The sequence below is a fragment of the Cyprinus carpio genome, chromosome A9, assembly GCF_018340385.1.
Source record: "Cyprinus carpio isolate SPL01 chromosome A9, ASM1834038v1, whole genome shotgun sequence".
Lineage (NCBI taxonomy): Eukaryota > Metazoa > Chordata > Actinopteri > Cypriniformes > Cyprinidae > Cyprinus > Cyprinus carpio.
Window position 1 is genome coordinate 22,707,331 of NC_056580.1, and position 27,169 is coordinate 22,734,499.

The 27,169-nt window shown below is 35.4% G+C and overlaps 1 protein-coding gene across 2 annotated transcripts; it reads left to right on the plus strand.

The window, feature by feature from the left end:
- The first annotated feature begins 548 nt into the window (after nt 1-548).
- On the plus strand, nt 549-26,294 carry hibch (3-hydroxyisobutyryl-CoA hydrolase). Of its 2 annotated transcripts, XM_042764165.1 has the most exons (14): nt 549-919; nt 1,387-1,429; nt 1,743-1,874; nt 1,974-2,058; nt 2,181-2,261; nt 2,393-2,445; nt 9,080-9,158; nt 16,049-16,194; nt 18,834-18,920; nt 20,379-20,437; nt 22,037-22,118; nt 24,386-24,505; nt 24,663-24,696; nt 25,195-26,294. In XM_042764165.1, exons 1-14 carry the CDS (start codon nt 888-890, stop codon nt 25,308-25,310), a joined length of 1,149 nt encoding a protein of 382 aa, XP_042620099.1. In that variant the 5' UTR covers nt 549-887; the 3' UTR covers nt 25,311-26,294. The 2 variants fall into 2 exon arrangements, with proteins under 2 accessions (XP_042620099.1, XP_042620100.1); XM_042764166.1 differs by lacking the exon at nt 549-919 and having other exon boundaries at nt 1,387-1,511.
- Nucleotides 26,295-27,169: the final 875 nt, after the last annotated feature.

Sequence of the window (27,169 nt, forward strand, 5' to 3'; positions counted from 1 at the left end):
TACAGAAACAAAAAATATATATAAAAGAACAGATCCAGGGGGAGTTTCAAATAAATACATTAAAGATAGAGCATAACTGAATGGTTTTTTAGCAGCCTTCTTATTTTTTTGAATCATGGATGGAATTGATGTACTGTTCCGTCTCCTTACCAAACGCAATAAAAGAAGGTTTAGAATTACTAAATTTCGCTTTGTGAATATGATATTTCCCTAAAATGATCAATAGATTAACTAGGTATATTTCTTTCTGTTTTTTACTCTTGTTATCATGGAAACCAAACAGTACATTTTTCCAAAACAAAGAAAAATCAGCAATAAGATTAACAGAAATGTATCGGGACAGATCTTTCCAGAAAGTGATGGCATAGGGACATTGCCAGACCAGATGCACCATTGTTTTCTGGACATATTCCACAAAAGAACAGTTAACACATATGTCAAGCTTAAAAAATAGTTAGGATTAATACCGAATAATGTCGTAAACACTCATGAAAGGGAGCAGACTGGGTACAGTTGCGTAGCAACTCAAACGCCTCTTTACAGAACCGGTTTATATCGGAGTTTACTCCTTTTCAGAGTCATCAAATCCATTTTTTAAAGTTAAATGTAGCTTTATACGTAACATAATTAATTGGCGTATACTTGTATACTTGTTTGTTTTGTTTTTTTCTATGAAAGAAGAGCATAATCTGTGATGTTGTTTATTAGCAAAGCGCGAATGATACTGTAGTGGGCAGTGTTCGGCAGTTGTGACACATCGCGAGATTTCCTCGCTGGTGTCGCGCCACCATGACATCATGGAGCATGGCCAATGAGCAGGGGCGACAGACAGGGAGAAACCTCTCTGTACAGTGATCCAGAACATCACCTGGATCAGAGTTTTAACCATGGCATTAATAATCTTAACATCTGCGCGCAGGTGAGTGTTCCTCAAATCTCACAGGTGTGATGCATACAGACTCCAGGATTAAAGAAATATTATATAGGTCTCTTTTTAAAAAAAATAATGAATGAGATAAAGTTTGGACGTTGTCTTATGAATATAACACAATAGCTAATACAGTAAGGAAAGGGTCGTTTAAATGTTTGCATAAATTGAACCCAGCAAAACATACTTTAAAAGGTTTTAAAACATATAGAAGCAGTCTACACCTAATGCATCATATAGAAAATGTTGTGCATTGGGTTCTTGTCTACTAATGAAAGGCATGAACATAAATAAATAAACAATAATAACATACTGTGTATTTGAGGTTTCAGTTTCAGAATGTTCTGTTGCCTTTAATTGAATAATTTTGAAACCATTACCCGACAATATGTATAACAATTTGATGTTAAGTTTTACAAAAAAACAATAACACCACGGTTGATTTTTATCTCATACAGATTACGATCAGCCTGCAGATTGCAGAGAATACAAGGACACGTGGTAAGTTTGAGCCCTAAGCAGGCATCTGTATTCATGCTACATTTTTTCAGCCAGTATGGAGTATGGGCACACTTAACTAAAAGTATGATCCTTTTCAATTAATTTTTTTATGACCCTAAAAGTCTGTTGGTCTGGTATCTATTTCTGCTTGAAATAATTTGGCCTTTTTTCATCTGATGTCTTATATATACTATTATTATTATTATTATTATTATTATTTAATCAGCTTGTGATGTACATGTTTTAGTTTAGTAATATCGTATTAATTCTACATGTTTCTCCCGTTGAATATTGTTTTATTACTGTGTCTCAGATGTCCACTAAAGCGGGGTCTGAAGTTCTGTTTGAGAAAGTTGGGAACGCTGGAGTCATTACACTAAACAGACCCAAAGCTCTCAATGCTCTGAATCTCACCATGATCAGACACATCTACCCTCAGCTCAAGGTTAGGGGAGACTGGAAAGCTTTCTCACAACATCAATAATAGCCCTATTTGATCACCAAATCCAACTGTTAACCTACTTTAATCATTGTGTTTTTGTAGAAATGGGACAAAGACTCAGAAACAGATCTAGTGATCATTAAAGGAGCAGGGGACAAGGCGTTCTGTGCTGGTGGGGATATCAGAGGTAATTATGTAAGATAATCATGCAGTTTGGTTTTTCATTCACTCTTAAACGGATCAATGCATAAATGATACAGTCAAACAGATCTGACATTCACAATGAAATGCAAAAAAATATTTTCCCAGCTATCACAGAAGCTGGAAAAGCAGGTGATTCTCTCACTCAAGACTTATTCCGTGAGGAATATATTCTTAACAACACTATTGGTATGTTTTCACACTTCTGTTGCAGATTTTGAGGTTTAATGAACAGACTGATTGATTGATTGATTGATTGATTGATTGATTGATTGATTGATTGATTGATTGATTGATTGATTGATTTTAACTCTTCTTAGGTACATATCAGAAACCGTATGTGGCTCTAATCGATGGAATTACAATGGGGGGAGTAAGTATTTATCTGAAATGCTCGTCTTGCTGCACAAGTTCACCAGCAGGTGGTGCTGTCTGTTTTAATTTAGCAGAATATGGCATTAAAGGAACCAGAGGGCCAGAGGCAATGTGGGCCAGCTTGTCTTGTTTTTACAAAATATCAAAATAATTGAAGGACAAAACATCCTGCTTTTTATATAACAGTATATATAACTGTACCATTCTTTTCACTTTGTCACTATGAATTTGTCCAAAAACAGAAGGACTTATTGATACTGGCTTCATGCATGATGCACAATCTATGTATTTTCATTTGTAAACATATGCATGAAAATACTTAGACGTAAGGACCCATGAGCTATTATTATATGTATTCTTAGTGCAATTTTCAATATTATGCAGTCATATTTGACCATATGAGCTGCAAGCCAGTCGACGCACTATGAGTCATAAACCCCTCTTTTAATCCTCTTAATTTCTGTCCTGCACTGTGTATGTTATCCAGTAGGTGTCAGCAGTGAGCTGATCTTGCACACAATCTTTGGGTTTCTTAAAAATCAGTTCTCAAGTGTCCTCCCAATGGTAGGCTTTGGATTTGTGTTTGAGTAACACTTTATATTTACATTCATGTTGTACATTACATTTAGACCCAAAAGTCTTTCATTTAATAATTACAGTTGCAATTAGAGATGCATCACAAATGATCGGTATTCAAAAATTTCTACTCAAAATTTTAAATCAATTATTAATTGGGGGGTGGGGGGGGCAATTGAGAGGTGCCTAAAATTCCTTTTAATGCTTAAAGGAATAGTTCGACCAAAAAGAAAACTATTCACCCTCAGGCCATCCAAGTTGTAGATGACTTTGTTTCTTCTTTGGAAATTTATCATTGCATGAACGAATGAGTGGGAATGAGTGGCAATGAACAAATGAATGAAATGTTTCACTCCGTCTCGAATCACGCTCACGGAAAGCGATTGACAAAAAGTGTCTATTTCGTGGCTCGGTACACTTTCAACACGTTTTTTTAGTCTCAAGCAAGACTGTACGACATTCACATTACATTATGTGACTGATTTTTACGTAGAAAGGGCAACCACGCACTGCATTAAAAGAAGTGATCATTCATGTTTTCATAACCGCTGGCCAAATTCAAAAACAAAAATGAAATCATCTTTGAGAGCAAGTGGGCCCTCTGGTGTTTTGGGGGCCCTAAGCAGCTTGCTTATTTTGCGTATAGGGAGGATCGACTCTGCCATGAGCTATAGTTGTAATTTTGTTCTTTTTAGTTGATTTATTTATTTTATTAGCAGTCTCCGTTATGTTAAATATTTGTAGCTGTTATTAACGGTATAGTTTTTAATAAATTTAAGATAAAACCCTGAAAATCTCCTGCTGAATTGGGTTGACAGAATGTTCACTATTCATAATTTAACAGCTAGCAAAGGTGTAAACATTATTTGCATACTTTTTTGTGATTGGTTCTCTTTGTATTTATTTGCATACTAAATTGTTTGTTGTCTTCAGTTGTAATTATTGCATCCACACTACATTTGGGGTCAGTAATTTTTTTTTTTTTTAAGAAATTGATACTTTGGTTCAGCAGGGACACATTAAAATGATCAAAAGTGATAACAAAGACGTTCATAAATAAATTGTATAAAACATTTTTTTAACACTGATAATATAAAGAAATGTTTCTTAAGCAATTCTAATCCAGTTTTATAATATAAAGAAATGTTTCTTTAGCAATTCTAATCTAGTTTTAACACCCTGAAGTGTCTATGAGTTCCTCTCATACTTACTCTAAATCAGCTTTCCAGAAACCCTATTTAGAGATGTGAGGTAGGCATAATAGTCGCATCAGTATATGTGGTAGTAGATTATCCAATAAATCACCATGAACATCAGAATGATTTTCTCCAGTGGTCCAGCTGAATCACTGTTTATGGAACACATTTAGTAATAGAAGAAATATGCAGTCACTCAGATATGAGGCGTAACATCATATCTCACACCTGCAGGGTATCAGTCGGTGGCTCAGTGTGATCTATGAGCATCTCTTTGATTCCTCACACAACCCTGTCAGAGGGTGGCTGCGCCGCACCTTTAAAATCTTCCTGACCATCGCTTCTTATCAGCTATTCATGTTTTTTTTTTTTTTTTTTTTTTTTTTTTTTTTATTCTGCATATTTCTAGCATTTGTAAGATACTCTTTTGCTTTGATTACATAGTCAGCATTTGTGGATCACTATAACGACAGTCTTTTGGTCCCCACTGAAGCTGCATTCTCATTAACTTGTGCATCTGTGTTTAGTCTTTTGGGACAGAGTTAATTTCCAGTCACAGCTTGCAAAACTACTTTTTGGACCTTGCAAAGAATATGGGCAGCAGGATGTGACACCACACTCATGGGGGCAACTGTTATGAATAAAAGACGAATAATAATAAATTCTGTGTTACAGATATTGGAGGAGCAGTTAGAAGTAGGCCAGATCAACTTCAGATTTAAACAAATGGTAACACTTTATTTTTATGTCTCTTAACTAGTTGCTTATTAGCATGCACATTACTACAACATTAGCCATTTTTTGGTACTAATTAAGCACATATTAATGCCTTATTCTACATGGCCTTATTCTACATCTCTAATCCTACCCAATACCTAAACTATTAATAAACAGCAAATTAGGAATTTATTGAGGGAAATGTTGTAGGTAATAGTGAATAAGTGTTCCCTATTCTAAAGTGTTACCAAATAAATCATTAAACTCACATTCAAAAGATCTTTCATTTGACCTGTGCTGAGTTAATTTTGACCATCTCATTTATGTAATGAAAATCAAACCTTAAGTGCTTCTGTAGCTTGATGCTCACCATATGGTAAATCATAGTTAAGCAGAGCCACAGGACAGATGCAGTAAAACAGAGGACCAGAAAGAGAATGGCATATATATGTTATATAAAAAGGCAGCTTGAGTGCTTCTAGCTTCACAGAACTGGTGCACTGTTCCATTCTGAAATATGTAGACCACATTTCATAATGTAACTTTGTTTTCTCTATAGTGGACATGAGTATAAACTGTTGTCTTCTACTTATGTATGTTTTTGACCTTGTTGGGCATAGAAGTTATATTACCATTCAAAATTTGGGGTTGCTTTTTAATGTTTTTTTAAAAGCCTCTTCTGCTCACCAAGTCTACATTTATTTGAAAATACAAGAGCATTAATATTTTGAAATATTGTTAAAATGCACAACATATGTGAATATATTGTAAAATATAATTTATTCCTGTGATCAAAGCTGAATTTTCATCAGTCATTACTCGTCTTCAGTGTCAAATAATCCTTCAGAAATCATTCTAATATGCTGATTTGATACTCAAAGAATTCTTATTATAATCAATGTAATATAAACAAAAATTGTGCAGCTTATTGTTTTTGTGAAAACTGCAACATTTTTTTTTCAGAATCATCTGATGTCATCTTTATTTCTAGCTCTTTACAGAGAGACAGGGAAATAAATGAATAGAAGGTTCAAAATAACAGAAATCTTTATAAATGTCTTAAATAAAACATAAATGTCTTTACTGTCACTTCTGATCAACTTAATGTATCCTTGCTGAATAAAAATGTGAAGTTTTTAAAAAGAAACCCCAAACCTTTGAACAGTGGTGTAGGAACTTTTGAACTAGATTCTAACCCGTGGCTGTGTTTAAGCATGAATTTTCTCTTTTAAGTTAACAGGAGCTTTTTAGATATTTCCACCTCTGGCATTTTTAGATTCAGAGGTTTGCCAAGTGATAAAGCGGTTTGCCTTCTTTTAGGATATCTGTGATGAAACATTCCAGAACGCTTTCATATTAGAAAACCACCAGATTAAATTTTTGGCTACATTTATGTTCCATATTAGTCTCCTAAAGAGGAGAGGCTTGTGTTTTTGATAGGTACTGTTTTCCATCCTGGAGTTGATTCTTAAATTTAGAAGCTGTCCGCAAATTTTCGGTCGGATTCCAGCCAAACGTTTTGGACAACCGATGAAAGTTTCCACCGCTTCTAGGTGAATGATTTGATGCTTCCAGCTACAACATGTGCTTCCCGTTTATACATGAAAATGCTGTTACCAAACTATTCAGACAGTTTATTCATTTCTTCTGCTTCTGCTTTGGCTGTGTGACAGTTTGGATGGTTGTTCTCACTTTATCATAATCACCCTAATGAGTTTTCATGTAGGGGACATATGGGCTTCTCTGATCACAACATGCTTCGCAAATCCCCCAGGAGAAGATGATTATTGTCTCTAAATGAGCAGCCCGTTGAGAACGCAGCCCCCAGTTGGTTTCATAATAACTGATTTTATGATGTGTATTTTCTTTAACTAGATGAGTCCATGTCAGTCATGCTCTGTGATCTGATGAGTCACATCAGCTAAATATATTGAAGTGATTAAGATGACGATGCTGTCTTAGACTCATTTGTGGATCTTTTTTATGACAGAATCAGGTGGAGCTTTGCAGTGGCAACAATGAATAAGTTGTAGACTCTTGGCCATTTTATTTTGTGTAATGAAAAGTTTTCAAATTTTGCGCTTTCTGATAGTCCAGAATGTTTTCTTCAGAAGTTGCTTCTAATTTTTTGAGAATAATTTATCTACAGAGCAAGGTTGATGGTTGATATAACGTTAATATACACTATCGTAAAAAAAAAAAAAAACATGGGGGTCATTATATTTAATTGTTTGGAAAGAAATTAATAATTTTATTCAGGAAGAGTGCATTAACTTGATCAAATGTCACAGTAAAAACATGTTTAATATTACAATATTATATTTTGTAGCAAGATTCAATATCAGTATTTTGTAGCTGAAATATTAGATTTCTATTTCAAATAAATGCTGTTCTTTTGAACTTTCTATTCATCTAAGAATTCTGGAAAAAATGTATAATGGTTTCCACAAAAATATTAAAGGGATACTCCATCCCAAAGTGAAAATTTTGTCATTAATCAATTACCCCCATGTCGTTCAAAACCCGTAAAAGCTCTGTTCGTCTTCGGAACACAATTTAAAATATTTTGGATGAAAACCGGGAGGCCTGTTACTGTCCCATAGACTGCCAAGTAAATAGCAGTGTCAAGGTCCAGAAAAAGTATGAAAGTCGTCATCAGAATACCCCATCTGTCATCAGACGTGCAATCTGGGTTATATGAAGCAACAGGAACACTTTTTGTAAGTGAAGAAAAGAAAAATAACTTTATTCAACAATTCCTTTGTCAGTGGTCTCCTCTGTGTCTCTCCATATCACCGTATGCTGCGTATGCTCTTCTGTGTCAACTGCGCCATAAGGATGTGCTGTTTCTACATTTATTTAGCTTTGATTTGAAAGAAAACAGCACGTTCTTGTGGCCAAAATATCTTTAATTGTGTTCCGAAGACGAATGGAGCTTTTACTGTTTGGAATGAAATGGGGGTAAGTGATTAATGACAAAATTTTCATTTTGGGTTGGAGTATCCCTTTAAGCAGCACAACTGTTTTCAACATTAAAAGTAATAATGAGAAGAAATGTTTCTTGGACATCAAATGGCCATATGAGATTGATTTCTGGATGATATTTGGCCAATATTGATAATTTCAAAAATAGTCATTTATTTGTGCTAAAAGACCTGACAACTGTTCAGCTGTGTCTGTAATGCACCAAGAGTATCAGCTGTCTGCAAGGGTTGCTGTGTTGTTGTTGTTGTTGTGTCATGTGCACCATTTGTTTCTAATCCTACACGGTTTGTGAACAAGCTGTGGAGTTTCAGAGCACATAAAAATACAGTGTGCTGTACATCAGTGACTGTTTGTTATTCCATTCCTGCGTCTGCTGTTTATGGTTTATGTCGTGATTTATGGTCTCATACACTACTAAATCATCAAACGTGGTGTTGGTGTTTCACTATGGTTACAGTGGTTAGGAAGAGCCTTAAGTTCTAACACTGTACATATGGTATACTTTGTCCACTCTTTTTCTGCTGCACATTCTGTATTTTCACACAATAGGAGAATTTTGACATATTCATATAGATTGTTTCCCTAACATGACAATTTATAGTGACCATAGGCTTTAAAACATCAAGGTTTCCACAGAAATATTAAGCAGCACAACTGTTTTTAACATTGATAATAATAAGAAATGCTTCTTCAGCACCAGATCATATTAGAATGATTTCTGGTCTGGAGGATCGTGTGACACTGAAGACTGGAGTAATGATGCTGAAAATTAAGCCTTTCTATTACAGGAATAAATTACATATTAAAACATTAAAATAGAAAACTATAATTTTAAATTGTAGTTATATTTCACAATATTAATATTTTTACTGCATTTCTGATCAAAGAAATGCAAAACATAAAAAAAAAAAAATTGAGCAAACCCCAAACTTTTGAAAGGTAGTGTATATCTAGACACACAAGTCATATGAACCATACATACAGATTTGAAACATGAGGATAATTAATTAATTTTTATTTTTGGGTGAAATATTGCTGTAGTGTCTTATAGTTAATTGGATTTGGGGATTTGAACCCTCATTCTACAGCTCTCTCCATCTGGTCTGTGAACATTGTACCCAATTATTGATCTGTACCGGGGTTTTTTTTTCTCTGCAGGGCGTGGGTCTTTCAATTCATGGACGGTTTCGTGTGGCCACTGAGAAGACACTGTTTGCCATGCCAGAGACGGGGATTGGTAAGAGGCAGCCTGTGTTCCTCTCTCCCTGTGGGCTATAAGTGGGTTATAATCTGAGTTTTCATTAATAATGCAAGATGGCTTTGGCTTCACAGGAATCAATAGTACTTCATCCAAAAAAATAGATGTGACAAGTGAATGTAAAGCATACCATTTGCCAAAAAAGAAACTGTAGTTTTGGCATATCGATTTAAAGGAATAGTTCACCCAAAATTGCCTAAAATCTGCTCACCCTCAGGTCAACCATGATGTAAATGAGTTTGTTTCTTTATAGGAACTTATTTAGAGAAATTTACATTTACATTAGATCATTTGCTCATCAGTGGGTCCTGTGCAGTGAATGGGTGCCGTCAGAATGAAAGTTAAGACAGCTGATAAAACATCATAATAATCCACATGACTTGAGTCCATCAATTAATATCTTGTGAAGTGAAAAACTGAGTGATTGTAAGAAACAAATTCATCATTAGGGTATTTTAACTTTAAATTGCTGTTTCTGGCTAAAACATAGCTTAATCCATAATAATGCTTCCCTCAGTCTATCTCCTGTTTACATATTTGTTTACAGCTGTTTTTGCTGGTAAACAGTGCTTGATCTGTGTATATTTCTCTCCTGATTCAGATTAAACTACTTTTTACTGAAGGAAGCAATGTTATGGATAGAGGACTCGTATTTTAGCTAGAACCAATGGTTTGAATGTCTTATGATTAAAAATGTCTTATGATGTCTTAAAAATTATGATTTTGCTTATTACAAACATGAAGCTTTTCATTTCACAAGACCTTAAATGATTGATTAACTTAACTTAACTGACGTTTACTTGTGGATTATTGTGATGGCTTTTTTTCAGATGTTTGAACTCTCATTCAGATGGCACCCATTTACTACAGCGGATCCATTGGTAAGCAGGTGTAATGCTAAATTTCTCCAGATCTGTTCCAGTGAAGAAACAAACTCATCTTGGCCTGAGGGTGAGTACAATTTCAGTACATTTTCATTTGTGGGTGAACTATTCCTTTAAGAAGCAATCTATTTTTTAAAATTATTTATTCCACTTATAATTACATTGAGTTTTGTGCTTTTCCTACAAAAATGTTACACAAATATTCCTTTGCATCTTGACTGTTAGATATGTCCAATCTTTCAACTCATGACCAGCCAAATTTCAAGCAGACCAGCGTGAGATGACACAGCACACATTTCTTGTAGCTGAAAAAAAAAAACTTTTGTGATCTGCTTCATTCCCTGGCCCAAAGTCCTGACCCAAAAGCAATCTTTCACAGCAGATCGGTCAGGTCAATTTTATGTGGAAACAGTGTTGCGAGATGGTGCGGATCGAAGCACCTGTCTGATGCTTGTGGTCTCTGAATGAGCGGCATGCTAAAGCACTCCACAGACATCGTGAATCTCCCTTTTGCTCATGGAAGGAATTCTGGCGATGTGGACGGCATCCGATCAATCTGCCGCTGATATGTAAGTGGGTGGGTCTTGTTCCAACCCTGGAGCCAACAGATGATTCTTGCCCTGCAGTATGTAGATTTAATTTCCTAACCTCTCATCTGGTGTAGGTGGACAGCTCAGTTCATAATGACATAAATTGTGTTACAGAACAAAGTATTTTAAGTAATTGCCAAATTTGTAAGGTTGTAAATATATATGTTTTTTCAAAATCAAGACAAGAAGTTTTGACACTTTCAGCACTACAAATCACCTTCAGACCATTGTCATTGCAAAAATTTCTTGTAGATGCAACTTGCTTTGGTAATTTGTTGTCTAATCATTTTTATAATTTTTTTTAAGCATGATTTACACTACCGTTAACACTACTGAACGTTTGGGATCCGTAAGATTTTGAAATGTTTTTGATAATTTATGCTCACCAAGACTGCATTTATTTGATCAAAAATACATGTGATACATTTTCTCTATGATTCTTTGATGAATAGAAAGTTCAAAAAAACACTTTTTATTTGAAATAAAAATCTCTTGTAACTTTTTTTTTTTACTTTCACTTTTGACCAATTTAATGCATATTTGCTGAATTAAAGTATTAATTTCTTACTTTAAAATGTTAAATTCTGTCATCACTTACTTATCCAGAAAATACGTGGTTAGACCTGAAGTTAAGAAAATGAAGACAAAATGTTCATTTTTGGGTCCAAAGTGAATGTTTCCACATCCATCTTTCATAAGCATCCTCCTAGAATTCATCCATGTGTGCTGCATCTCGCTTTTATTGCACATGCTTTAGATTTTTCGTGCATCTTTTCATTCCATGTTCTAATCACACGCTGTGAATGGTATCTCTGAAGCCTTGATGCGGTATAAATCAGATTGTCTGTGATGAATACTTTGCCCTTGCCCCATCACATGCTCCTACACATGTAGGAAGATGTCTGCCTCGGCTATTGTAAATCATTCTGGACTCTTAATGAGAGAATTTTACAGCATTTCCTCCTGAGTTGTACAATGTCCTTCACTCTTGCAAGCCGTGGGCAAAGACTCCCTGCGGAACTGTTAGAGTGGCAGGAAGTAGTGCTAATCACGGTCTGTGACACATCTGTTGAGCATCTTTACACGTTTGTGTGTGTGTGTGTGTGTGTGTGTGTGTGTGTGTGTGTGTGTGTGTGTGTTTGTTTTTGTGACATATCAGGACACAACTCTGTATAATGACATGGGTATGACACAGGTATTACAAGGAGAGGGTGACTTATGAGGACATAACCCATGTCCCCATTTTTCAAAACGCTTATAAACCATACAGTATTAGTTTTTTTGAGAAAGTAAAAATGCACAAAGTTTCCTGTAAGGGGTAGGGTTAGGTGAAGGGTTGGTGTAGGGCGATAGAATATACAGTTTGTACAGTATAAAAACCATTACGCCTATGGGATGTCCCCACTTTTCACAAAAACAAAGAAGGAGTCACTTAAACAGAGTGTTGCTGGCAGCAACGTGTGGTGTGGTGTGTGTGTGTGTGTGTGTGTGTGTTTGTGTGTGTGTGTGTGTGTGTGTGTGTATTTGATCGAGTGAATGCACAGTGTCTTTGTGCCATTACCCGCTAATTCCATTAAGAGCTTGTGTCTCTCAACCCCAACTAAATGAATAATCCTCTTTGGGTTTGCAATTGTTTTAATGGTTTATTCTGCGGTAAGGTGGGCAGATTAATTTGTCTTGTAGCCGGGTACTTCCTTATAGTTCTTCTTCCTTGACATGAGGTGGTTAAACAAGTACTACATCATCATGTGCACATCATTTGTGTGGATCTTCAATTCACCTATTGATAAAAAAAATAGCCTATTACATTTTTTTTATTGTATTATTTATTTCAGATGAGACTCTAGTCAATGCTGTATGTTTGCCAATTTGCTATAGTTAAGTCAAGTCACCTTAATATACACCTTATTTGTATAGTGCTTTATACAATACTGATTGTCAAAGCAGCTTTACTGGGTCAAACAGGAAAATAGTTTGTCAATAATGCAAGGGGACAATAACAGAGTCATTTTCAGCTAAAGTCAGTTCATTGATGATTCAGTGATTTCATCATCCAGTTCAGCTCTCTTTCAATAGGGTCTGTGCAATTTTCTCCCAATAAGTTAATATACAGCCTATTAAAAGAATGCTATAAATAATAATCTGAAAAGAAAGAAGCTTCAAATAAATATTTTAACGTGCATGAATAAATCCAACCACCCCTATAGAGTTAAGTTTCACTTTCCATAATAAATTAAATAAATAATTTTAATAATTAATCTTATTTTAGTTATTTTGTCCCGGAAAAGTACAGAAAAATGTTTTTTATGGTTTTAGTTTTAGCTAGCAATAATAACCCTGGACTTGACAGCGTAATAAAAGTTTCTATGAAAATCTGCTTAAATAATGATTTATTGGCAAATGTTTTAAACAGGTTTTAAACATGTTTGTCTATTTGCCATAGATTAAAAAAAACCCCTAACTAACACCATTGGTTGAGCCACTGTTACCATGTTGTGTCTCTTAAACAAACAATGTTTTGATAGTGTTTACACGTTTCTGGGAAAGAAGTGGTGCTGGGAATCTTGTGCAGTTTTAAAGTGGTTTGAAGAACTGATTTTTTTTTTGTCCTGTATGCTTTAAATGCACCAGGCTAAGTGGGATTCCAGAAGGAAAAAAAACAACATGAACAGCATGGTAGCAGAAGCCTTGAGCCTTTTGTGCTGAGTTGTGGCATTCGCCCATGGTGGCACCTTCTCTGACAGTGTGCCAGCCATCTGTGTGCCGAAAATGCCCCCCTCTCCCCGTCTGCAACCTGGTTCCGCCCTTTCACCCCCTTCTGCTGATGGATTATGGGGCTATTTGAGTTTTAAAACTATGCCGGCCACGAGACAACGGCAAGCTTAATCTGCATTTATGATATTACATTTGCCTCTTGGAATCAGGTCGGGGACCTAATCCTGTCCCGCCTTATTCAAAATTGTACCTCATACTGTGTGTGTGTGAGGGAAATTATGTTATTTTTCTCAGCCCTTGCTACTAAAAAAAGCACATTGGGTTAATAAGATTGTAGCACCACACTATGCCATTTCATAACCACATCCTGCAGACTGAACAATGCATTTGATAACTGTTTATGCAAGGGTTTTACAAACTAGGGGCAAAGGACCCCCTTGCAGGTGCCTGGAAAATAGTGTAAAAAATATTTATAGAAAATGTTAATATTTAAAGAATTTAACTTTTGACTCAATAATTCATAATTTGACTTATTGTTTCAATTATTTTATATTTGTAGTGTAGTGTCCCTATGTGGCTTAAACGGTGAATTTTTTTATTTTTTTTTTAAAGAGTAGCGAGGACCAATCGTTACGGATTGAAATACAGTGGTGTCAAAAATTGTTGGCCCCCTTCCTGATTTCTTATTTTTTTGCATGTTTGTCACACTTTAATGTTTCAGATCATCAAACTAATTTAAATATTAGTCAGAGATAACACAAGTGAACACAACATGGAGTTTTTAAATGATGTTTTTATTATTAAGGTAAAACAAAATCCAAAACTACATGGCCCTGTGTGAAAAAGTGTTTGCCCCCTAAACCTAATAACTGTTGGGCCACCATTAGCAGCAACAACTGCAATCAAGCACTTGCAATAACTTGCAAGGAGTCTGTTACAGCGCTGTGGAGGAATTTTGGTCCACTCATCTATGCAGAATTGTTGTAATTCAGCCACATTGGAGGGTTTGAGCATGAACCACCTTTTTAAGGTCATGCCACAGCATCTCAATAGGATTCAGGTCAGGACTTTGACTAGGCCACTCCAAAGTCTTCATTTTGTTTTTCTTCAGCCATTCAGAGGTGGACTTGCTGGTGTGTTTTGGATCATTGTCCTGCTGCAGAACCCAATTTTACTTCAGCTTGCGGTCACGAACAGATGGCCGGACATTCTCCTTCAGGATTTTTTGGTAAACAGCAGAATTCATGGTTCCATTTATCACAGCAAGTCTTCCAGGTCCTGAAGCAGCAAAACAGCTCCAGACCATCACACTACCACAACCATATTTTACTGTTAGTAAGATGTTCTTTTTCTGAAATGCGGTGTTACTTTTACGCCAGACATAATGGGACACACACCTTCCAAAAAGTTCAACTTTTGTCTCGTCAGTCCACAGAGTATTTTCCCAAAAGTCTTGGGGATCATCAAGATGTTTTCTGTCAAAACTGTGACATGGTTTTATGTTCTTTTTGCTCAGCAGCAGTTTTCGTCTTGGAACTCTGCCATGCAGACCATTTTTGCCCAGTCTCTTTCTTATGGTGGAGTCATGAACACTGACCTTAACTGAGGCAAGTGAGGCCTGCAGTTCTTTGGATGTTATTGTGGGGTCTTTTGTGACCTCGTGGATGAGTCGTCGCTGTGCTCTTGGGGTAATTTTGGTCGGCCGGACACTCCTGGGAAGGTTCTCCACTGTTCCATGTTTTTCCCGTTTGTGAATAATGGCTCTCAGTGTGGTTCGCTGGAGTCCCAAAGCTTTAGATATGGCTTTATAACCTTTTCCAGACTGATAGATCTCAATTACTTTCTTTCTCATTTGTTTCTGAATTTCTTTGGATCTCGGCATGATGTCTAGCTTTTGAGGATGTTTTGGTCTACTTCACTTTGTCATGCAGGTCCTATTTAAGAGATTTCTTGATTGTAAACAGGTGTGGCAGTAATCAGGCTTGGGTGTGGCTGGAGAAATTTAACTCAGGTGTGATAAACCACAGTTTTAGCAGGGGGGCAAACACTTCTTCACACAGGGCCATGTAGTTTTGGATTTTGTTTTCCCTTAATAATAAAAACCTTCATTTAAAAACTCCATGTTGTGTTTACTTGTGTTATCTTTGACTAATATTTAAACTTGTTTGATGATCTGAAACATTAAAGTGTGACAAACATGCAAAAAAATAAGAAATCAGGAAGGGGGCAACAATTTTTTCACACCATTGTACATCGCCGAACCGTTTGTTCACTGACCTTGAGTTCGTAATTATTTTTTCTGCATTCATTTTCACAGTAAGGATTTAAAAAATAATAATAATAATCTTCAATAAAGAAGCCTTGAACCAAACCACCCAGCTCTGAATTACAGCACATTTGATTCAGTGTAAAATATTGTTTGAAAATATGAAAAAACATGCAGACTGAAATTACAGACTATACTAAAAGAAAATCAACTAGTCATCCCATGAAGCAGTTCAATCAATTATTTAATATTTAAATAATATGTTGTTGTTGTTGTTGGTTGTTGTTGTTGTTGTTGTTGTTGTTGTTGTTGTTGTTGTTTTCAGTGGAGAAAATTATTGGGATATTTGTGTCCAGATTTGTGCTTCATGTCATGCTCTAAATGGCTTTTGTTTTGTGTGTTTTGTTTCTATAGGTCTGTTCCCCGATGTTGGTGGTGGCTACTTCCTGCCCAGACTTCAAGGCAAACTGGGCCTCTTTCTCGCCCTGACTGGGTTCCGCCTCAAAGGGAGAGATGTTCAGAGGGTCGGGCTGGCTACTCACTTTGTGCAGTCTGACAAGGTAATGCACATAGACTAGAGATTGATCAATATTTGGCCATTTTGAGATTAAATAGATATTCGATTGTCCAAATAATTGGCTCTTTCCCTTGCATCAGTTTGTCAGCTTCCATTAATTTTGTGTACAATAAAATATTTTATATTTTTATAAATAATATATAAAAAATATTATATCTAACAGATTTTAATTTATTATTTTTTTATATTATTTATTATATTAATGTATAATATAAAACATTTTATATAATATATATTTATAATCTGCATCATAGACAAAGCCATATTTGACATATTGGCTGTGATTGTTTCACGTTGTGCAATGGTTTGACATGCAGCTCCTGGTTAGGACACAGTGCTAAGAAGCAGCTATTACAATTGTAGAACAGTTTTAAGACTGTTTCGAAAGGATGAAACTCAAATTCAAGGTAATGATGACTGGAAGGGAGCTGTGCTGGTGCTGGCCTCCTGGGCTTTTGGGCTGCAGTTCATGCATTTGATGCTGAAATGAGAGAAGTTACTGAAAGGAGAGGACTTAGTCAGCTTTTCGCAGGCTTGCCAGCGAGCTTTCGGCAGCAGGGGGCAACTGAGCCCTGACACTACGCCCAGTTCATGTGCCAAAGGTGAAAATGAGGACCAGGGCTTGGCACTGCTGGAGAGAGGGGCATACAAGCCTACACACACACACACACACACACACACACACACACACATCCTCTGGCCAATGACAGATCACCAGCAGGATCTGGTGTACACGCTACACACAGAAGTGACTTGTGATAAAAATAACCACAAAAGGGCTCTGAGGACAGGGCGTTAGTTTGTAGCGCAGAACTAGTCGTGAGCTGATTCAGTTTGTTTTATGAGCAATGTAACACAACCCTGACAATTATATATTGAGTCAGACCACAAGGGTCAGGGAATTTTAAAATTGTGATTTTTAGGCCTGGAAATCTGTGTAATTTGATAAGATGAAATTAAAAAAAAATAATAATGAAAAAACATGGGATTTCTATAATGAATATACATTTTCTAATCCTATGAAATATATAATTGATTAGAAATTGTTCTTTCCAAGTCCAGTCTCTTTAAAACCTTATCCAGTAGTCAGAAGTGGAAGAAATCAATTGTTTCCAACATGTGGGAACCTGATGGGAGAATTAAATGCCATTCTTCCTTTTATATCCTAGTGTAATGCATTCTCTTCAATATGTTAGTGTAGTGTGTTTCACAGTGCGTATACAGTACAGGTCAAAAATTTGGAAACATTACTATTTTTAATGTTTTTGAAAGAAGTCTCTTCTGCTCATCAAGCCTGCATTTATTTGATCAAAAATACAGAAAAAACAGTAATATTGTGAAATATTATTACAACTTAAAATAGTAGTTTTCTATTTGAATATACTTAATTTAAAAAAAAAAAAAATTATTCCTGTGATGCAAAGCTGAATTTTCAGCATCATTACTCCAGCCTTCAGTGTCACATGTAACATCCAGTCTATCACGTGATCATTTAGAAATCATTCTAATATTCTGATTTATTATGAGTGTTGGAAAGAGTTCTGCTGTCTAATATATTTGATGAATAAAAAGTTAAAAAGAACTGCATTTATTCAAAAAAAAAAAAATTCTAATAATATATATTCTAATAATATATTTTCTTTACTATCACTTTTTTTTCAATTTAACACATCCTTGCTGAATAAAAGTATTGATTTTATTTAAAAAAAAGAAAGAAAAAAAATTACTGACCCCAAATTACTAACCAGTAGTGTATATTGTTATTACAAAATATTTATATTTTAAAAACATAGCTTCTTTTTTTTTGTTTTTTGTTTTTTTTTTTACTTTTTATTCATCAAAGTATCCTAAAAAAGTATCACGTTCTGAAAAAATATTAAGCAGCAGAACTGTTTCCAACTTTGATAATGAATCATCATATTAGAATGATTTCTAAAGGATCATGTGATAATGATCATACAAATTCAGCTTTGCATCACAGAAATAAATGATAATTTAAAGTATAATAAATTTAAAAACAATTATTTTAAATTGTAATAATATATCACAATATTACATTTATTTTCTGTATTTTTGATCAAATAAATGCAGGCTTGATGAGCAGAAAAAACTTCTTTCAAAAACATTAAAAATAGTAATGTTTCCAAACTTTTGACCTGTACTGTAGTTCCAAAGCAGCTTGAGAAAGAATAAAGGCTTACAATTCCCTGTGAGAAATTATCCATGCAATTAGGAGTTTCATGTGAGGGCGAAAAAGTTCCTCATGCAGATTTCTGCAAATTGTCTGTGCTGATGACACTAGAAGCCGCTTGGTTTTTATAGTGACTTCTATGTGAGCAGTGTTTCATATATCTCCTCACTGTTGACAATGGACCTATTTTTGTATGCAAACTTTAGCTGAAGTGACTGCACCTTTAAACGCAATGTTGGGAGCACACTTGTGGTCCCTAAAAGGCTGTCCTGCACACACTACGTTTTGCTGTTTAATGTTGTGTATCATTGTGCCCCTGCCCATCAGGAAACACCTTGTAAAAATTCCCTTCTCTTCAGTCTCTGATCTAGACCCACTAGATTTTTTCTACCTGTGATGTTGAGAGTTTTATCATTTGTCTCACCCATCAGATTGTGTCTCTCCAGAAGGATCTTGTTGATCTGAAGTCTCCATCTAACAGTGATGTGGCCCAACTTCTGGATTCTTATCAGGAACAGGTATGTGGCAAAAACAGACGTGACCCTTTTTAAAAACTTTTACAACCTGAGTGCCTGCTGTTACACTACACAGTGGTGGACTTGTGTAAGCTGTCACCATAACAACAGTATACAACACTGATGGATTTGCTTTCAGTGGATCTTTATATAGTTACAATTAAATGTTCAGCAAGCACCAAATGTACTTGGCGACACAAATGTGGAAGATTTTCTCACATTAAAGGACCATTTCACCGAAATTACATTCTGTCATCATTTACCCACCATGTGTTGTTTCAAAGCTGATTGACTTTGTTTCCTCTGTGAATTACAATTTCTAATTGATTAAATATTTTCTATATAATTTAGAAAAATGTGACAACAACTTTTGGTCCCAGGTTTCAGTATGCTATAATGAACATGAAGTTCAGTTCCGTGACAGTAGCAAGACCGTCCAAAAGCTCAAAGTCCTCAAAAAGCTGTGTTTTACTATACTCATTACACTCATTATGGCTTGGTGGTATGGATTTATGGCCATCTGTGTTTAATGCTGTGAAGTTGTGTGTGCCGAACAGGAGTGTCTAAGTGAGGATTATTGTGACTCGTACAGTCTTTACATCACAAACCTTTCCAGAGATCCTCGGGAGGGAGGGACTTTCATGCTCCGGACAAAGCACTTTCACAGACCCTTCCCAGACCTCTTTTGTCATTCCTTTTATTTTATTCTCTTCTATTCTCAACAGATTGTAATAGTAGCCTAATTAAAAATCCAAACACTGTGATTATTTACAGGTAGTCTTTGCATTATGATTAAAATGCACTGGATGTTATTTATGTCTGCCAATGCTCCTGCTTCAAAGAGAGTTTTATATACAGCAGCTGTCACTAAACCATAAAACCATACACTCATTTCAACTTTGTTCATCAATGTTGTACTTTAAGGCCTGTAAATTGTTTGATACTGAAGATTAGATGGGGTGTATCCAGACCTGAGCAGATAAGGGAGGAATATAGACACTTTGACACAGTGAACTGTGATTCCATGTTACGGATTCTGTGTCAATGTATTGAAATAGATACAGTATATCCATGTCTGTGTATCTCTAGAGCAGTCGTGAAATGAAATGTCACTGGGATTCATGTCACAGCTTTTAAGCACTAGGAGGGTGTAAATTAGTTTGACCAGCGGTGCACGCCTACACAGAAGATGAAATGATAAATGGCTTGAATCTGAAACAGTCAGCCAACAGTGTGCTAGTTTATATATGCTCTACCAGTCAAAATGTGGATTTTTTTTTATGGTTTTGAAAAATGTTTCTTATGCTTATTCTTCAGCATCAGACACAACCATGGTGTCTGACAGGAACAAAAATGACCTCACACAAATAGTTGAGGATTGCAGTTGTCTGGGTTGAAATACAGCCCTGTATATGTGCTTCAGCTGGTGTTTAAACACAGACTGCTGTTATGTCTCCTCAGAGCTGTCTGGATGCTGAGAAACCTTTTGTGCTGCAAGAACAGACAGAGGCCATCGACAGGTAAACCTAAACGCTCTTCTCTCCTTGCTTTATTATATCCAACCCAAAATAGAATGAAACTAAAGCTCTCCCTTGAAATGGAAAATTAACCTGTGGTTAGGTGTTAGGTTTAAAGTATCATTTAAGTATAATTTTCAGGCTGATATTGCTTTTGAAATAGTCATGTATGGTTTTAGTGATGTTATAAAACGTTCGTTACACTTGCCCTATAGGCTTCCAGTGTAAGTGCACTACGTTTTTTACAATTTTTTTATTTTTTACATCTTTTCAGAATGATCAAACATTTATAATTAAGAATCAGTGTTAATGTTTTCATGCTTTTTTTAAAAAAAAATTATATATAGTTTGGTTCAACATTATGTTGCAATTCTTTTGAGATTCTGGATCAGTCCACAAGAATTAATGATCAGAATTGTAGGTTAAATGTTGATAATTCTGTTTACTGAAAAATGAAAAAGAGGACAAAACTTTATATAGATATAAAATATTTAAATGTCTATACTGTGCAATTTTTGTAGATGTACACTTTTTTGTATCACTCTGTCCTTAAGAAATCATTCTAATATACTGATTTGGTGCTTAATAAACATTCCTATCATTATCAATGTTGAGAACAGTAATAATTTTGTGAAAACCATGACACACTACCATTACAAGTTTAGGGGATAGAAGATTATTTCTTTTATTCAGCAAGAATGCATTAAATTTATCAAAAGTGATCAAGTGATACTTCACAAGTGATGCTTTTTTTTCAGGATTCTTTGGTAAGTAAAGAGTTCAAAAGAACAGCATTTATTTGAAATGGAAACCTTTTGTAGCATTATAAATGTTTTTACCATTACTTTTGATCAAATGAATGCATCCTTGCTGTATAAAAGTTTTAATTTTAAACACAAACCACAAACTTTTGAACATTAGCTATATCTCCCAGCTCCAGTATAAATCAGCATTGTATTTAACCTGTAATATTTAAGTATGAGTGACTCAGTAATTGTGTAACTGCACTATTTGCATACTGTGATGGTGACAGTGTGGTAGCTGTGAGTCAAAATCATCTGCAGGAGCAGTGCTGGCCTAATATCTGTACACTTCACACTTTTGAAACCGATTAGTTATACTTCTGGGTTTGTGTCTGTTTCACTGGATAAGCTTTAGACACCAGCCTTCAGGTTCTGGTTAAATTTGGAAACTTCCAGGCAATTTATGGCACTCTGAAAGGCCCATAATTCCACTCACAGGGAAAAAGTTGGGTTTGTTGATCAAAGTCCTGAAATGATCAGACTGATAAACACTGGACATGCTCCAAAACTCAGTTTCCACCATGACCATGCAGTGTTCCCTTCCGGGTGCTTGAGCGTTTAGTGGAACAAATTGCCATGAGCCTATACAGCCCTTGTTTACCTGTTTTTGTGGAGTTTGACTCTGCATAGCATATGAGCCTTACATAACATCAGTTGATGCTGCACTAATCTGCTGTCCCAGGATTAAATCTGATGACTAATTTGGCTTGACTGGATGAGCATGATGCAGAAAACTTCCACAGATGGGTTTTTTATACATGTTTGTGTTTGTAGGACTGTTGTTGTTCTGTTGTTTCAGGCTCTTTTCAGCTGGAAGTGTGGAGGAGATCATGGAGAACCTTAAGAAAGATGGCTCTGCTTTTGCACTCAAACAGACTGAGGTGGGTTCAGGGAGGGTGACTAAACAACACACAAAATAATGAACCAAAAGTGAAAATTACTTACAACTTTAGAAGATGGAATATAGTGTATGCTTTATGATAGATCAGTTTTATAATATTTCTATGGTGTTTTTTTATATTTTTGTATTTTGTTTAATTTTTTTGTTTTGTTTTAATCACTTCGATGTTTTACAGCCCTCAGCCCTAGTCCTTGTTCACTTTCATTATATTGAAAAGAATGGCAAGTATATGACCTTAATGGCCTTTTTGTGTACTACAGAAAAGAGAAAGTGATACAGGTTTGGGACAACATGAGGTGAATAAATTATGATAGTATTTTTTTATATATTACTTTCTGGATAAATTATTCAATTATTTAGCAGTGTAAGACCCATACGAAACTCACATGTACTCCCTACTGCAAGTGATGTTTTAATGAATCTCATAAAATGTCATGGCAATAGAGAAGGTCATAGCAAGGTTTGGTTTGTTCTTCATATAGGAGTGTGTTTCCATGTCTGCTCCTGCAGCTGGGTAAAGCGTTTGATGGTTTCTGGGATGTTTAGTGAGATACAGAATGAGCGCGTATGGCTTCTCATTTGAGGTCTGCGTGCTCTCTGCTGCATGCAAACCCTCTCTTCTATTGCGTAATGGGCCCTGAATCATATTATACCTCATTAGTATTTCAAAGCCATTCTGTTTTTCCTCCCATAGTGCTACTTTGTCATGCATGACTTTGTTTAGAGTGAGCTGTAGATAAGAAATTGATGTTTGACATTGTGTTGTTTTATTGTTGAATATTTACAGTTGCTGTTGCTCAGTATATGTCTGGACTATTATTTTTTGAGTGAAATTCTGTTTCCTGTTCTGCTGTTTTTGTCCTTTCATGACCTAAACAAAGTTACAAAATAAATAATCGTAATACCTCATTATACTGTATAATACAAAGTGACCCTGATATAAACAGAACATGCCGTTTGAATTGAATTTGAAGTTTTACGACCAAACAGGTCATGCAAGGTTCTCTCCAAACACTGTTCATGGACTGGTCCTCTGCTCATGTGGGGCCTCATTTTTTCAACAGTTCACTTGGCCATTACCCTTGTGTAACCTCCCTGTTCATACTTTTTGGTTATGTCTGGACCATTTCATGTTTTCACCAGCTCAATATTTTTTTTTTTTTTTTCATTTTATTTTAGATGTATTTATGTATGTATGTATGTATGTATTATTTAAAATTATGACCTTGTTCACCCAAAACGACACATTTTTGCAGCGTCTGTTCATTTTTGTGAAAACTTCAGCAAAAATCCATCCATCCACTGTTTTATAAGTCTTTCAAGGTCTTTGATCAAATCTAAAACTAATTAAAAATTAAATTATAAAAACTTTAGCTACTCGGTCTATCCAATTCTAATTCTGCTGCAAATGAAAAAAAAACACGTGCAAATGGGAAAAAAAATACATGCAAATAGAAAAAAAACACCTACAAATAAAGAAAACATTTTCATCAATTTGACAACACGCTGCAAATTCTCACAACACAAACAAATACAGAAATGCACTGCAAATGTTCAGAACACAAGCAAATACAGAAACGCGCTGCAAATTCTCACAACACAAACAAATACAGAAATGCACTGCAAATGTTCAGAATACAACCAAATACAGAAACACGCTGCAAATACAGAACCACAAATGCACTGCAAATGTTCAGAACACAACCAAATACAGAAACGCACTGCAAATGTTCAGAACACAACCAAATACAGAAACGCACTGCAAATACAGAAACGCACTGCAAATACAGAAATGTGATGCAAATACAGAAATGTGATGCAAATACAGCACGTTTCTGTATTTGGTTGTGTTAGTGAGAATTTGCAGCGCGTTTCTGTATTTGGTTGTTTTAGTGAGAATTTGCAGCGCGTTTCTGTATTTGGTTGTGCAATGCGTGTGGTTGTCAAATTGAAGATGTTTTCTTAATTTGCAGGTGTTTATTTACCTTTTTGCATGTGTTTTGTCATTTGCAGCACGTTGAGCTCTCTCGGCCACCGTACATTTCAGATTAACGTTTTTTGAATTTGCTTTTTTTTATTTTGCATTTTTCAATCCACGTTCATTACTGCCACACAAATCAGCATGCTCTCTGTTGGCTTTCATGTTGTAAAACAAAAAGATGATACTTTGTTGATACAGTTGGATATTTAAATTGCTATTTATTTATTTTCATTATTAAATTTGGGTTTTTGTATTGGATTTTACAGACTCTGGCCAAAATGTCCCCAACCTCACTGAAGTTAACTTTCAGGCAGATTCAGGAAGGAGCGAGAATGAGTTTGCAGGCGGTGTTGGTGATGGAGTATAGACTCAGTCAGGCCTGTATGGTATGTAATGCAATTTCCTGTAAATGCTATGCTTTATCATTTCATTACCCAAATCAAATCACCTCAAAGCTGTGTTGGCACATTTTTCACATGCCAGTTATTAGTTTAGGGGAAGTATTTGTTATTTGTGTCATGAGTTTTTACTCTTGCTTTGCAGAGAGGTAACGATTTTTATGAGGGAGTCAGAGCAGGTAAGACACCTTTTCTTCAAAAATTCACATATTAGATCCTATTAATAAACTGTATATAAGGTGTATCAAATCAGAATGTTGATTTTAAAGGGTTGGTCAGATTTAAAGTCTTTAAAGTCATGGTTTGAAATTTGAATTAAATTGGCCACAACCATAGGATGTTGAATTAAATTGAATTAACCTGAAGAATACATTTCTCTGAGTTATTTAAATTCAAAGACATTAAAAATTTTGTAAATTAAAGCAATCTTGAAGTATAATGCTCTGCCAGAATAATCCATAAAATTAAAGTTTTTTACACATTTTACACATATATATGTTACATACACATTTCTATCATCTAATGTTTCTGGAAATATCCCATATGATGTGTCTATCATAGTATGTTTATGATTAATTCATATTTGTTTTAAAACTACATTTGAGATGATGAGTTTCTCACATTTCTGTATATTGTCAGTGCATAACTGTCCGATTTTTTTCCCTCTCTGCTTGCAGTACTAATCGATAAAGACCAGAGTCCAAAGTGGAAACCTTCTACCCTGTCTGGGGTCTCAGAGCAGGCTATAGAAGAATGTTTCAGCTCCCTGGGTGAAAGAGATCTCAAACTATAGAAACGCTCCTCAAAAATCCTGTAAGCTGCTTTCACAAACCTCTGAAATTTATCAAAGAAATCTGCATTGTTATTTCTGTCAATATAGCTGACGAAAGCAAAAATAAGTCTGCTGCTTACAGCTAAAGCAAATTTTCCTCTGAGACTTCTGCACAGATTCACTGATCTTTGTGATGAAATGAACAATGCTAGTTTCTTGTGTAAATTCAGAGGTTTGGGGAGTTTTCTTTGTGCCATTCCACTGGGAAATGGAATTTAGAGTAAGCTAACAATTGAGAGCAGCCTATTCATAATTTAAAGGGAAAGTTCATCCATAAATGAAAATTGTGTCATCATTTACTCAACCCTGTTTAAAATGTAGGCTTTTACTTCAGTTTTTTATGTTAGAATGCTGGTCTTTCTCACAAAATTAACTTAAAAGAGGTTCTGCAAATATTCCAGTTTTGAGTTCGGCAGGGGGAAAAAGCAAACAGGTTAAAAATTAGATTAAGTTGAGAATATAATGACAGAACTTCCTTTTTTGGGTGAAATATAGGACAGTACGAATTTACAGCACTATTGTTGGGGTGAATCTTGTTCTGGGAAATATCTTGCATACTTTTTCCTCCATGCTGTGTAATCATTTGTGTAAACGCTGTGGAAAGAGAATGGCAGACACTAATTTTTGCACTTGCTGCAATCCATGATTAACCCTGACAACCTTGACACATACCCTGGCCATGATTCAGTTTGGTGGGATTAAAGTATCATCATGTGATGCATAATATGACTGCCATTAAGCACAGTGTTTACTACACAAGCAGTTCCACTGGCCTAGACTACAGAGTATTAAGCCTGACAGAATAAATCTGAATGGTTTTGAGACAGCGTGATGCCTTGAATTCAAATAATTTGGTTCTCCTCTTCTTTGCTCATGTAACTATGTGGATGTTCATAAAAGGTGTGCGACCTATATGTGTGCGAAAAATAAAATTATAAAATAAAATTTTGTATGTCTGTTTTTGGTTTTGAAAGCTTTATAAAGCATTGCTTATACTTAAGGTTAGGGATTTAAACAAGCACCCAAGTCAGGCACGTAATGCGCACATTGTGCTACAGTATGGACATGAATAATATCTCAAATCATGACATTTAGCGGAGAGCTTTGCTATTAATTTTCAAACAAACAGCATTTTTCTCTTGGTGGTTAATAAAATGACATTAAAATTCCCATACACTTGCACAGAAGGAGGGCATTTTAAGTCATATTTTAAGTGTTGTGATAAATATGAAACGGAAGAAACTGAAAGAAGGCAACAGTTGAGGTACTGTCAAAGGCCATGGTTGGTTTATTGGTGTAGCAGTGTTTTTCCCTTTTCTTTAAATTACAGAACTGAGATTGCACAGACTACAGGTAAATCACTTATGTCTAAAATATACACTGAAATATGAAATACAACAATTTCTGTCAGAATCATCAGCAACTCGTCAAACATTTGTGAGATGACTGGAGATCCTAGGAGAAATCAGCTTGACAGTACACGCTGGTACAAAAATAGTCTGAGACTGCTGTTTATTTATACTGGGTTTGAAGCACTTTTTTTTGTTATAGGTGATTACACACTTTTGGCCTAGTAAAAGAATGGAAGCTAATGATAGTAATAAACACCAGTGAATCATGTGCTGATTGTTCTTTTAGATGCTGAGATATTCTGATGTTCTACACTGAGCACATAACATAGTGTGCTGAAAGGCCTCATAAAATACTACTTTAAGTCCTTCTTTCATATCTTAAGATTTCACTCTGCATTTATGACTTTCTATGCAAAGGTATAATGGTCAAAGTGCAGTTCTTGCTTACTTGTCTTTGCAACAGGCCGT

What these genes read in the sequence shown, in the direction of transcription:
- hibch (XM_042764165.1), top strand. Translation starts at nt 888, where the DNA reads ATGGCATTAATAATCTTAACATCTGCGCGCAG. An exon ending in TATTCTTAACAACACTATTG is followed by an intron (nt 2,262 to 2,392) that starts GTATGTTTTCAC and finishes AACTCTTCTTAG; the next exon opens with GTACATATCAGAAACCGTAT. An exon ending in TGGATTCTTATCAGGAACAG is followed by an intron (nt 18,921 to 20,378) that starts GTATGTGGCAAA and finishes ATGTCTCCTCAG; the next exon opens with AGCTGTCTGGATGCTGAGAA.